General features: G+C 39.0%; 1 protein-coding gene across 1 annotated transcript; it reads right to left on the bottom strand.

The window, feature by feature from the left end:
* Window positions 1-12,182: 12,182 nt before the first annotated feature.
* On the bottom strand, window positions 12,183-12,737 carry LOC145169221 (uncharacterized). The gene has a single exon (XM_079087792.1). The coding sequence runs from the start codon at window positions 12,735-12,737 to the stop codon at window positions 12,183-12,185; it is 555 nt and encodes a 184-aa protein (XP_078943918.1).
* Between the last annotated feature and the right edge of the window lie 2,055 nt (window positions 12,738-14,792).

Below are 14,792 nucleotides of genomic sequence, written 5' to 3'. Positions count from 1 at the left end.
CTTGAAAAGCCGGACGAGGGTTAGGATTTTGGGCAGCTGGTGGTGGATTATAGGCTTCTGATTCGGAATCATTGTCTTCAGGAAAATTTTCTGCAAAATCATCATCTAAGGGAATTTCGTGATTTTCTTCTGGCTCTGCATCTTGTCCTTGATTGGGAAAATAAGGGTCTCCAGGTAGATGAAATCCATCCATTGTTATCTAAGCGAGAATAGGGATAAGAGATATAGAATATAGTTAGCAACGATAGATTAATGATACAAGTTTCTACGAGAGAGACCTACAGTTATCAAGTAATGTATTCTTTATGACTTGTTCTAGGTATTACTATAACTATAAAGTGTATACTAATTATATATAACTTGGGTATAACTGACCTTCGATTAAATGACCCGACTCTAAATCCACAACCAAACAAGGAACAGGAAATGAAGCTAGATCACATATTCTAAGTCTATATAACTTTAATTATATATAACTGTGATATACCCTTAATATCTATAGTTCTACCCTCAATTGTTCTATTGTTTTCACATGTTTGTTATTAGTATATAGTGCCTAAAATACCCCTATAGTATTTTAATCTTTATGTTATGTTCTAGAGTTCTTCTGAATATGTATAATTGGTAAGTTTTAGACATGTCGCAACACCACTATCACTCCCAAACACATGTTGGTCATATCTCAAATCAATATAGTTGATCAGGCTATATTAATCCCATATATGATAACATAACTGCCCAGGTTTGACTGTAATGTCCAACATCCAAATACTTTTAAGTTCTTATGACTGTGATACTATACTTGTAGGTATGAGTGTTAGTATACTTCTTGTAAAAATACTTAAAATTTTAAAAGTATACTTGTAGTCACCCAAATGTATTTATAGTTTGTATATCTTTTATGGATTGATATACTGAGTTCACTATAAACATAGCTCTGATACCAATCTGTCACACCCCCAAACCAGACGACGGAAACGTCCGGGGGTGGAGGACTTCATTTATAGTATCACAACACATGCATTATAGTAATCAGAGTACAAACAACCACTGTATTTAAAAAGTATAAGTATTTACATGTGTTTCATCATTGTATACTGAAACCAAATAGTTATACAAAAGAAGAAGACAAGATACAAATAGCTCCATCTTCTCAAAAGCACGGGGAGTACCTGTCTACTGGTTCCCTGAGAATACAAGTAATTTGAAAAGAGAGTATCAACATAAAGTTGAATGAGTGCATAAGTATTTATGTTTGAATGAATGTTATCTGTTTCTTGAATAAGTAAACTGTTCCAGAAAATCCTATATTTTCTGCTGTATATTAAAAGTAGTTTTAGTTACATAAAACCGTTAATGTTCTGTATTTGTATACCTTTTGTAAACTTGTAACTGAGTGTACTTGGTTTCATCAACTGTTATTGTAAACTGTAATGTAATACTGTAAATTGTATCTTGTAAACTAGTACTTTTAAAATGTACTTATGTTTAGTTAATTATACACTAACGTATTGTTAATATCTTTTATATGAGTTATTATAACCATACTGACAAGATGGCCTGACCCAACGCTATGAATGCGTTGAAAGCCGTTGATAACAACTGTCACTCGTAGGTGTGTATGCCTGACTGTAGCTAGCAGTCCGAGTGCGGGGTTGTCAATCCCAATATAGATTTATACACACATTATTTCGATCCCCGACTAGAGATTCTGGTTATAATGTCAGGACTTTAACTATATTGTTTAAATGAATTAAACAACCTGTATCAAATGACTCATAAAAAGCATATAAACGTTACATGTATAATAGTTATGAAAACCCAATCATTCTGAAATAAATGATTGATAGTATGTTCTTGAATTAGTATTCTTAACATGTATATGAAAGATGTATACCCTTGAATAGTTTTTAATCAAACCTTTGTTCTTGTAAAAAAATGTACTTTAGTATACTTGACTCGTGAATTAATGTTATGTGAATCATAAATTATACCTATTATAATTTATATGTACTTTCTGAATTGATACCGAGTATTCATGAATGCAACCCCTTGCTCAACATGTTACAAAGGGTAATTGAACTTAATGAACTAACTTTTATACTTGAATACATATACAAATATATATAAGTAAAATTTAAATGACACTCGGACAAATAACTGATACTTGTAATCCCACATCCAAACAAGGAAAAGGAACCAGAGTGGGTTATTAGTCCTAAGCCTTTAATCTTATTTATATATATATATATATATATACACACACAAATATGATTTCTGGGAGAAATATAAGTTTATAAAAACATTTAAAAGAAGTTTAATAATTTGAAATACATTTTGGTGACTTGATGTCATTTTGACACAATCATTGAAAACCATTTGATTTGATGATAACTGAAATCCATTTTGATAAGATATTTGAAACCATTTGTTTATAACACAAAATCTTTGTGTTAGACTTGTATCCCCCCTAAAAACAGTAAAAACTATGAAAATACGGGGGTATGAACTCACCTGTAGTGAATGATTCGAGTGAAAGGTCGATGTAGGATGCTAAGTGTGAAGTGAAGTCTTGAGCACAAACGGATCCTATTAAGCATATAATGACACATATATGGATATAATTAGTGTATATAACAACTAATTATGATAGGAAACCACTTTAGGGACTAGGAAACACTTGAATTGAAGTGTTACAATCACATATGATTGCATTAAAGGGGTTTACGGCCACATAAGGGAGTGTACGACCAAGATGTGTACAGCCAATGTGGTGTACGGCCATTGGGTGTACGGTCTTGGAGTGTACGACCATAGAGTGTACGGTCATAGAGTGTATGGCCATAGACTCATGGAAGAAACATGCAAAAACGGGTGTTTGATCCATGGGGAAACTAGTGTGTCAAATGTACAACAATAAGATGGACAAAGTTCTCATTTTGGAAGGTCTTGGGGTGTGTACGGCCAATGAACCTATGAAGGGTTCACGACCGTACTCCCTTCAAGATCATGAAGGGATGTTGAAACATGATGAACTAAGGCTTGGATCTATTGGTCTTTCAAGTATAAAGAGGTACATGAAGAATCACTTACCACTTTTTGAAGATTATAAGGAGTGTTCTTGATTGTAGTTGAGAGAGAATGGAAGTTCTTGAGGTGAAAGTGTGAGAAAGTGTGAAAAATGAAGGAATAGCTTATATATGGGCATGGGTTCACGACCACTTTGAGTGTACGGTCGTACACTCATGTGTACGGCCGTACACTCCTCTTGAAGGAGTGTTTGGCTCGAATGCAATATGAAGAACTTAATTTAACTCATCCCTAAACCCAAAACTTGAATGTAGTAGGCTTAGAACACTCAAACAGACCCTAAACAATGCTAAAAGATAGCAAAAAATGAGTTTGTTTGTGATTGAATTGAATGACTGTACAAGATAGAAATTTCGGGTTGTTACATTACAATTCTCCCCCACTTGGATCAGACTTCGCCCTCAAAGTCAGCTTCAGAAAACAAGTCATGGTAGTGCTCGCGCATCTCAACCTCGGTTCCCACGTCCACTTTGAGCCTTTCCGGTGTTTCCACTTAACTTTGACTAAGTTCACTACCTTATTCCTCAAGGTCTTCAATCTCCTATCCGAAATCGCCACTAGCCTCTCGATGTAATTCAGGTGATCATGGACTTGAATGTCCTCCAAAGAAACCACATATGTCTCATCAGCTATACACTTCCTCAACTGGGAAACATGGAAGGTATCATGAATCTAACTTAACTCCCTAAATCAACTCCTCATGTAGATCCAACCGGTAAGCCACCTTGCCCACCCAAGCCAACACTCTGAAAGGGCCAACAAACATGGGGCCCAGTTTGCCCCGCTTTCTGTAGCAGATAACACCCTTCTAGGGTGATACCTTCAGAAGCACCAAATCTCCCACCTGAAACTCTAGCTCAGAGCGTCGTCGATCTGCATAACTCTTCTGGAAGCTCTGGGCCGTCAGCAATCTTTGTCTAACTTAATGGATAAGTTAGGTCGTCTTGAGCAATATCTCAGTGCTCCTTATGACTCTCTGCCCGACCTCTCTGTAATATTCCAAAAATACGGTCCAAAAGTTTCTTTTTCAAATCATTATTAAAACATAAATCATTCATACTCATAAATAAAATCGTGTATCATGTATCACAAAGTATCATAATATCTGTCATATGTCAAAATCTCATATCAAAACATTAGATTGAAACTCCCAGGCTGAAGACTGTGGTGTGTGCCATGCGATCATCCCGAGCCCTTCCCCTTGCTAGTGGAAGTACCTGAAACCAAAACTAAAAACTGTAAGCACGAAGCTTAGTGAGTCCCCCCAACTACCACATACCATACACATATCACATAACATATCTTAGGCCCCGCCCCTGCTACATCGAGTCAAGATCGGCATCGGCTATCCCGGCATCGAGCCCCGCCCGACATCAAACCCTATTCGGCATCGGGCCCCGCCCGACATCGAGCAGATCTCGGCATACATATACATATCAACATCATATAACATAAACATATAACTATAGCATGAAAACATTCCTCGGGCCCCACCCGACATCGGACCGAGATTCGGAACATACTAACATTCTTCGGGAACCACCTCGGCATCGGACCTAAGCCCGTAACACATAACACATAACAAACACATGCAAGAATCACAAAGACATCAAGCATACAAGCATACGAACGTTCCTCGGGACCCCCCCTGACATCGGATCGAGATCCAGAAAACATATATCCCTACTTCGGGCCCCGCCCGGCATCGAACCGTGGTCCGGAACTACTATTATATAATGGGCTGGCCTTGGTGCCTTAGACCCGTTCCTACTGGAGAAAACTCACCTTGCAAGACTGACTGCTGAAAACCCTAGTGAGAGATCCATGTCTGCTGCTCCGGCGACTCCCCGACTATCAATTCCAATATAAAACTTAATCAGAATCTGCTAATCCTCTCTTAGAGTAAAATGACCTTTTTACCCATGGTCAAGGTCAAAGTCAAAGTCAAAGTCAAATCCCAGTCAACCCAACTCGTCGAGTCTTCTCCCAACTCGACGAGTTCATGAACAATTCAGACCCGTGGCCAGCTAAGTCAACTCGTCTTCATGTTCCTAGGTCCACTCGAATCTTTTTTTTTTCTTCAAGATGTCGTAGAAAGGCTTGCATCTTTCTGAGGATCTTGAGATGAACCTGTTTAGGGCTGCCACTCTTCCTGTCAGTCTCTAAATATCTTTTGTCGAGCATGGTGATCTTAGATCAAGGATGGCCTTGATTTGCTTCGGGATTGCTTCGAATCCTCTTTTGGTCACCATGTATCCCAGAAACTTACCCGATCTCATCCCAAAGTGGCACTTGGGGCGATTCAGCTTCATGTTATATTGGTCCAGCATGTCGAAGGCTTCTTCAAGATCCTTGAGGTGATCCTCAACTTTTTTGGACTTGAACACCTTGTCATCAATGTAGACTTCCATCGTGTCCCATAGTTTCTCTTCAAACATCTTGTTGACCAGTCTTTGGTACGTCGCACCTGCATTTTTAAGACCAAATGGCACGACAGTGTAACAATAGATACCTGTTGGAGTTATAAACATCATGTCTTCTTGGTCAGAGGGTTCCATTTGGAGTCGATGTGTGGTAGAAGGAAAGGATCCTTGGGACAAGCCTTATTAAGATCCGTGTAATCTACACACACTCTCCATTTAGCGTTCTTCTTTTATATCACGACCACATTAGCTAGCCATCTTAGGAATTTCACCTCCTTGATCATGCCAGTTTTAAGAAGTTTTTCTACTTCTTCTTGTATAACTTGGTTTCTTTCTGGTGCAAATTTCCTTCTCTTTTGGTGTATCGGCCTGAAATATGGGTCGATGTTAAGTTTATGGGTTGTTATGCATTGCCAATACCTGTCATGTCCTCATGCTTCCATGAAAACGTCTTACTTCTATCCTTGAGGAACTTTATGAGATCATGTTCGACTTATTCATGCATTGAGGATCCTATGAGAACTTTGGCTTCAAGATCCTCAAGGTTCAGGGGCACTTCTTTTATATCATGCTCTCTTGCTTCTAGCACGTCTCGTGCCCCCTGCCTTAATTGCTATGCTTGTCATGGTACCGTTGAGGATTTCATCGAAGTCTTGTACCATTCCTTGGATTCTTGTCGGTCTCCTATGATCTTCACTGTCCCCCATGGGGTGGGCATCTTTACGCATTGATGATATGTCGATGGAACGACCTTCATTTCATGGATCCATGGTCTACCTAGTATGACATTATAAGAGGATAATGTATCAATGACATAAAAATGTTGTACAAAATTTACCCCCTCTATGTAGATTGGTACCTTTATTTTGCCGATGGTGTGCTTGGTTTCACCGCTGCATCCGATCAGCACTGAGGTTCTTGCAACTATCTCAGACTTCGTGATGTTCATTCTTTTCAATGTGTCCAAGAGAATGATGTTAACCGAGGATCCTCTATCGATGAGGATCCTTCTGACGAAGTGGTTAGCGATGTAGAAAGTAATCACTAGTCTGTCATGGTGAGGATCTTGGATGTCTTGTCTATCCTTTTCGTCGAAGGTGATCGCTTTTTCATTTGTGATCGTTGTGTTCTTCCGTGTTCCTTTTTCCTTCTCCGTTTTGGATACCTTGGTGTGCCTCTTTGTTGCAGAGTAAGAGGTATCACAAATTTCAGATCCTCCAGATATCACATTGATTACCTTGGCGTCAGTAAGAGGGGATCCTAGTCTTTCGAGGATCTGGAGATCCTCCGGGTATGCTTGAGATCATTTGTGTTAGTTGTTGTAGCTCATTAGCCATGATCGGGCTTAAACCTGCATCAAGATCCATAGAGTTAGTGGGAAAGATATTGTTATTGACAAGGTTACCAGGATCCTTGTTATTGGGAGTAACAAAGGTTATGCGGGGATCATGGGTCGTATGAGCTTGTTCTCTTGGAGTTGCGCCCCAGGTGGGAACAGAGGTCGGTATCGAGGATCCTATCTCGTGGCGAATCGTTGAGGATCCTGTGTTGTCAAAGTTCAGGATCTTAGGCTGCAAGATCGAGGGTGCTGCTTCCTGAGGCTTGTGGATTTCCATCCTCATTCTTTCCACTTCCTTGAGAATTGTCCTATTGTCCTCCTGCTGCTGGGCGACTTGTCATTCTAGTCTCTTCATCATAGCAAAGATTTCATTGTTGGAAATTAGCACAGGAGGATCCTGGAGCCCTGGGGTAACGACTGGAGAGGTATTTTTCTTCAGTGTTTCAGAGACTTTCTTGGGAGCTCCAGCCGGTGGAGGTGGAAGGTTTTTGGAGGAAATGGGAGGAATGGAGGAAGAGGAGAGGGTCGATTGTCGAGACATGACTTTTTTGAAGGATTTTGAACGCCATGGCCCCACGGTGGGCGCTAAATTGTATTGGTCAAAAAATAAACAAACTAAGATCGACCAAAGTGTGTGAGAGGCTGTGATGTTCAAAATAATGCAAGTATGAAATGTAGATCAAAGTGACACAAGTTGTTTACAAGGAAAGCCCTTGATCCTTGCTAGGATCTCCGACATAAAACATTGGGAGATGATAATGATCACCTGCCTTGATGATTTTATTGATTGAAATGATTGATTACAGAGAAAATGTAAAGAGTATGAGTACAAGTGCTATTGTTCTGTCAAGTATCGTGTGTAGTGTGATGAATACAAGTGATTTATATAGTCTAAAGCTAATAAAAAGAACTCCGAAAATTCCGGGATCCTCCGAGATCAACTTATAGACGTTTCTTGACTTGGTCATCCGGGTCTTTTGCATGGTTGTGACGACTATTCGTTGAGAATGAGACTTTGAGTGGTTATTTCTGCACATGTGAGAAATATAATAGAGTATATAACTACTATAAATATTAGAAAAATAATGGTCAGGATCTTGAAGTATGTTTGGGATACTGAGGTTTGAGGATCCTTAGGCTTAAGGATCTTATTGTAGTTCTGAGATCCCAGCCCTAACAATATATATATATATATATATATATATATATATATATATATATATATATATATATATATAACCCGGATCCGGTAGGAACCCAAAAATTGGTAGAAACCGTAAGGACTATTCTCCACCAATCATTTCGTCAATAACACAAACGTCAAACCCATTACTTGGTTGTGACGCGTTCACACGTGGCACACATCCATGGAACGTAATACGACCTCGAGGGAATAATCATGTGTGACGAGCGTCCATGTAACGTCATTTAAATGTGTTTTTCTTTTCTTTTTCGTTTATTTTGGTTTTTTTTCGTTTTTTATTTAATTTTTATTTTTTTAAATTTATTTTATAAAAAATACAATTTTTTTAAACACACACACACACACACACACACACACACACACATATATATATATATATATATATATATATATATATATATATATATATATGCTCGGTTTTAACGTTTTAAATTTTTTTTGTTTTTGTTTTATTTATTTTTTATTTTTTTTCGTTTTTTTAATCTTTACCACATACTTGAAGATACTAGGGTTTCTTTTATTTATTTTTTGATTTTTTCTATTATTTAAACTAAATATCGGTTTGAGTTTTAATGTTTAACAATTATAAAATTTTAAACAAGAAGAGTATTAAGGATCGTAATATTTTCCGTTCATACTTTTTTGAATCATATTATTTTTTAGTCATAAAACTTTGGATCAAATTATTTTGAATCATAGTATTTTGAATCATAACAATATTATGCATCATATATTTTTGGATCATATTAATTTAGATCATATTAATTTGGATTATAATATATTGAATTAAATAAAGTTTTTGTTCAATACAACATTTGGATCATTATACTTTTTGAATCATAAAAAATATAATAATTAATGATCATTAAATATTTGAATCAAGATATTACTAGATCATAACAAGTTAAGGATCATATTGAATCATAAATATTTTAAATCATCTATATTTGAATCATATTATGTTCAACTTTTTTTTGAAAAAAATTTCAATATTTTAAAATCAAGTATGGTATCTAAAATACCTTATTTTTTAAAAATTCTTTTTACAAAGTCATTAGAATAGTGACTAGAAGTATTCCTTAAATTTTTATAATTTTTGGAGATTTTTTTTCTAGGTTCTTTTATAAATATAAAAAATAATTTTTTTTTTCAAATTTTTATGATTGTGCTCATGTTGTAGAGAATTAAATTTTTTTTCTGACTAGAAGTATTCCTCCACACGAATGTTAGAACTTTCAGTGGAGCTTCCTTAATCCAGTCATACGATTAAAGGGAAAACTCATATTGCTGCCAACCAAATTTTGCACGCATAGCCATGGTTGTGAATATTCCAGTAGAGTCTAACCCACACTTCCAGCTGTCACTTGCCGCCCCTAGTATGAATAGAGCCACCACTGCCATGAGTTGATCCAATTCGAGTGACAGACCAACACTTGCAACATCACAATCCCAATTCCAATCAAACCCGCTAAGTTGAATTCTTTCAGCCACTTTACATCTTTTTTTGATTCCAATCGAGTACAAACCTGGAAATCGGTCCTTAAGTTTTCCCCCATGAATCCATTTGTCATGGCAGAATAATGTGTCAGTCCCCGAGCTTACTGACTTCTGAATAATAATGTTAAATTGGACCCCTTTCTTTTCAATATCCAATTTTGCCCCTGCTATATTGTTCCAGACACCCACAGTTATCTTTTTAGGCAAGTGATCCGCAGGTTTATCACTAAGATTGTGGATACTAGTGATCACTTGGGACCAAAGTGAAGTTTTATCCAACTTGTGTCTCCGCCACCATTCCACCATTAAAGCGAAATTAAGTGCTTGTAGTGATCCCATGTTGAGCCCCCCTTTTTTATTTTCTGCTTATCATTAATCCAGTCGATACGATTAAAGGGAAAACTCATATTGTTGCCAACCAATTTTTCACGCATAGCCCTGGTTGTGAATATTCCAGTAGAGTCTAACCCACACTTCCAGCTGTCACTTGCCGCCCCTAGTATGAATAGAGCCACCACTGCTATGAGTTGATCCAATTCGAGTGATAGACCGGCACCTGCAACATCACAATCCCAATTCCAATCGAACCCGCTAAGTTGAATTCTTTCAGCTACTTTACATCTTTTTTTTATTTCAATCGAGTACAAACCTGGAAATCGGTCCTTAAGTTTTCCCCCATGAATCCATTTGTCATGGCAGAATAATGTGTCAGTCCCCGAGCTTACTGACTTCTGAATAATAATGTTAAATTGGACCCCTTTCTTTTCAATATCCAATTTTGCCCCTGTTATATTGTTCCATACACCCACAGTTATCTTTTTAGACAAGTGATCCGCAGGTTTATCACTAAGATTGTGGATACTAGTGATCACTTGGGACCAAAGTGAAGTTTTATCCAACTTGTGTCTCCACCACCATTAAAGCGAGATTAAGTGCTTGTAGTGATCCCATGATGAGCCCCCCCCCCCCCCTTTTTGGGTGCTGTCACTTTGTCCCATGATACCCATTTTATTTTCTACTTATCATTATTACTACCCCATAGAAATTGCCTTCTGATTTCTCTAGAGAATTAATCACTCCACATGGAGCTTTGAAAAGGGAGAGATAATATATGGGAAGGTTTCCCAATACATAATTGATGAGTGTGAGTCTTCCACCTAACGACAATGTTTTAGCTTTCTAAGTGGAGAGCTTGGAATTAAACCTGTCCACAATAGGCTGCCAATTTTTTATATGGTTCATGTTAGCTCCGACTGGAATGTCGAGAAAGTTGAATGGAAGAGTTCCAGCCTCGCAGCCCAAGAGATTAGCCCATTCGCTTGTTATATTTTGCGAGACCCCGATACCGAAGACCTTGGATTTATGAAAGTTCACTTTCAATCCCGAGGTTATGTGAAAGCACCTCAAAATTTTGGCTAAAATTTTTAGATTGTTTTGTGACCATTCACCCAAAAATATTGCATCGTCGGCGTAAAACAAGTGTGGGATCAAAGGGTCACCATTTCCAATCTTTACACCACGAAACAGACCTTTGTTACATGCCGCTCTCATAGCAACATTTAGTCCCTACATGGCAACGATGAAAAGGAAAGGACCGAGTGGGTCGCCTTGCTGGACACCCTTGTTGATGTCGAATTCATTCGTCGGGGAGCCGTTAATAATAACCGAAGCCATAAAGGAAGACAAGCACCCCCAAATTCATGACCTCCACTTAATCCCGAAGCCCATTTGCATGAGAACCGAGTCCAGAGACCCCCAGTTTATAGAGTCAAACGCTTTGTCGAAGTCTACTTTAAATAACAATAATTCCTTCTTTGTCTTCTTGGCCCATGAGCAGACTTCATTGATGATTAATGGACCATCCAAGATATTCCTTCCTTCAACGTATGCTGATTGTGATTCACTGATCACTCCTCCTATTACTGATTTCATTCTGGTGGCAAGGACTTTTGCTATTATCTTATAGAGAGCTCCAATTAGACTGACGGGAAGGTAGTCGCATAGCAAAGTTGGGTCATTCGTCTTTGCAACTAATGTGATAAAGGAAGAATTGCAACCATGGGAAAGAGTACCGTAAGCTTCAAAGAGACATATAACCTTCATCACATCTTCACTAATAAGAGACCAGAATTTCTTTATAAATTTAAATGTGAATCCGTCAGGTCCTGGCGCTCGATCACCACCACATGCCCATACAGCAGCTTTTACCTCATCCAGTGAAATAGTAGACTCAATGTACTCAACACTCCTAGGAGGCAGAGTACGAAATAATGGGCTGATCAGCTTGGGTATGTTAGGTCAATCCTTACAACTTTATTTTAAAGAATCTAAAAGCTTCAACTTTTATCTCCTCCGCGTTTGTGGACCGCCTGCCATTTATGTCAAAGCCACTTATGTGGTTCTTCCTGGATTTGCAATTAACATATCCGTGGAAGAATTTAGAGTTCTCATCACCGTCAATGGATCATTTGATTCGGGATTTCTGTTTTAAGTCTAGAACCATATTTCTCTCGTACTCCAATATTTTTTGTACACCTTCATTCCTTTCACCGAGTTCGAATTCACTCAATGACCTTACTTCTGCCTCAACTTCTATACTTGCAATTCGTGATTTGGGTGTCTCAATTCCCTAGTTTTCTATCTTGTATTTTTCATTACTCCATCTTCTTAAAGCTTGTTTTAGGAATTTGAATTTCGCCAGTAGTTGTTTATCTGCCGTTCCATAACCCCTGAAAGTGCTCCAAGCCGTGTGTACTACATCTTCAATAACATCCGTGAGTAACCAAGAGTTAAAAAATTTAAAAGGAGGCGGGCCAAATTTCACCACCGCATTGGAAGATAGAGAGATCAGAGAGTGGTCAGAGAGCTCTCTTGGGTGGGCAATCACAGAAGCATTAGGGTTATTTTCTAGGAACTTAGCACAAGCCAAAAACATGTCTAATTTGTAGAGATTTTCCCCGTTACGCCCAAAGTACGTGAATTTTGAGCCACCCATATTGAAGTCATGAAGTTCAGTTTCGATTATGAATTTGTTGAAGTCTGATACATTTTTTAAGTAGAAATGGGAATTGATTCTCTCATCTCTTCCACGAACTGCATTGAAATCCCCAAAAAGGATCCATGAACCCACTTTGGTTTGTATCAAACTGTTTAGTTCCGTCCATAGGATAGCTTTATCCGTCATCGATTGAGGACCATAAATGTTAGCTAATATGGTATATCCATGTATGCCAACCCATTCACCAACAATTATCAAGTAATACCTCTATTTTTTTGAATAAGTTTGTATCCCAAATACAGAGCAGAACACCAGATCTTCTATGTGCATCTACACCTTCATAGTCAAAGTCGGTGGAGTCCCAACACCCACGGATGTTGATACTTTTAGAATCAGACATCCAAGTTTCTTGAATTCCGACAAAATTAAATTTGAGTGATTCTTTAAGCCTCCTTACCGAGCTTGTTTTCGCGTCTTCACCTATCCCCCTTATGTTTAAGCTTAAACAAATCATTGTATACTGTGTGTCTCTCCGATTTCGCCCATAATTTTCGCCAAGATCGGGTTATCGGCCTCAATTTCGATCCCAATCTTTTTGGCAGGGTTGCAGTGAACTCGAAGGTGGGAGATGTAGTTCTAGCTTGTGATGTATCATGGTGGGAGTCTGTATGAGGGAAAAATTGCTTGGCGTAGGAATAAATAGTGTAGGGGAGGGAGTCGAAGGAGTCGCCAAGGGGGTAGCCACTATATGAGGAGGAGGAGGGACTGTCGAAAAAATTAAGATGTTCTCCGTTCTTCTACGCTTTAGCCTGCCATCGTTGATTGGATTGGCTGATCGTACCCTCTGCATCCTCCTTTACTTATTTCGAAAACCTTTTGAAAATCCCTCCTTGATTTGAGACTGGATTCACACGAATGTTCCTCCAATTCACTCAAACCAAGGCTCTGATACCAACTTGTAACACCCATAAAATTTGAGCCAAATTAAAACATTTTAATCATTCAAAAACCATTACGTTCATACAACTCGTTTTCAAATAGTTTAAACATCAGAGTATCCCCCAGAACCATATCATATAAATCATAAAACATGAGGAGCGGTACGATCACGCCTTCTCCTTGCCACGATCTCCTGAAGTACCTGAAATAATACACTGAAACTGTAAGCCCGAAAGCTTAGTGAGTTACCCCCAAAATACCAACCACACATATCATACTCATAACATATCATAAATAGAACAACCATGCACATCGGGTCTACTGTGTGACTGGTCCGCCCGCACCGGGCCTTCAGTCCACCTGGTCCACCCTCCGAGTCTAGCCATGTACGTCGTGTATACAGTGTGATTGGTCCGCCCGCACCGAGCCTTCAATCCACCTGGTCCACTCTCTGAGTCTATAGTATGACTGGTCCACCGCACCGGGCTTTCAGTCGGCCTGGTCCACTCCCCGAGCCTCGGCACGTCTGGTCCGCCCTCTTGGGGCCTTCAGCCTATCCGAACCGCTCGCTGGGCCTTCGGAACGTCCGGTCCGCCCTGGGTATGTTGGCCTACAACACAAAGCAGGACCCGCCTCAACCCAACCCTCGTCAAACAACCATGTGCACATACAACAATTAATCACATAACAATCCTCAACCAGACAAACAGTCTAACAGATCACATAGCATATCAACATCCTAACCAGGATTCCGACCTAACCGGTCACTAGCATAACATTACCCTATATCCCGGGTACCGACCTTAACCAGGTCACTAACATAACACCATCCTAAATACCAGGATGCAGATTTAGCAAAACAATAACATAACAAACAATACCCAGATTTCCATCCGATAAAGGGCCGGCCTTGGTGCTTTAGACCCTGTCGATATAGTGAGGATAACTCACCTTGCAACTGCCGAAATCCTGCAAATCTCTGACCGCTGACTCACCGGGACTCCCAACTATCACATGATAATCACCAAGTTAGAATCCAACATGACTTTCTAGGCCAAGGCCCACAACACTCATTAAGTCCATCATCCTCTTATTGGGCCAAGACCCAAAACCAAATCCTCATGCAAAGCCCAATATTGGCCCAATTTACTAAATTGGGCCCACCTTTCCAAACGGGCCTAGATCCAAGGTCCATAATAATTATTGGGTCCAATTTACTCCATCCATACTATTCAGTCACGGCCCAAGCCCAGCTAGCCCATAAACAGCCCAATTACTCAAGGCCCAAAATTGAAAACCCAA

The sequence above is a fragment of the Lactuca virosa genome, chromosome 1, assembly GCF_052849685.1.
Source record: "Lactuca virosa cultivar CGN04683 chromosome 1, Lactuca_virosa_CGN04683_v6, whole genome shotgun sequence".
In the NCBI taxonomy this organism is placed as follows: domain Eukaryota; kingdom Viridiplantae; phylum Streptophyta; class Magnoliopsida; order Asterales; family Asteraceae; genus Lactuca; species Lactuca virosa.
Note: the sequence above shows the minus strand (reverse complement) of the source record. Positions and strands in the feature narration are given on the sequence as shown.

Bases quoted from the DNA above. Each gene is read 5' to 3' on its own strand.
- LOC145169221 (XM_079087792.1), bottom strand. From the start codon at position 12,737: ATGACGGATAAAGCTATCCTATGGACGGAACTAAACAGTTTGATACAA.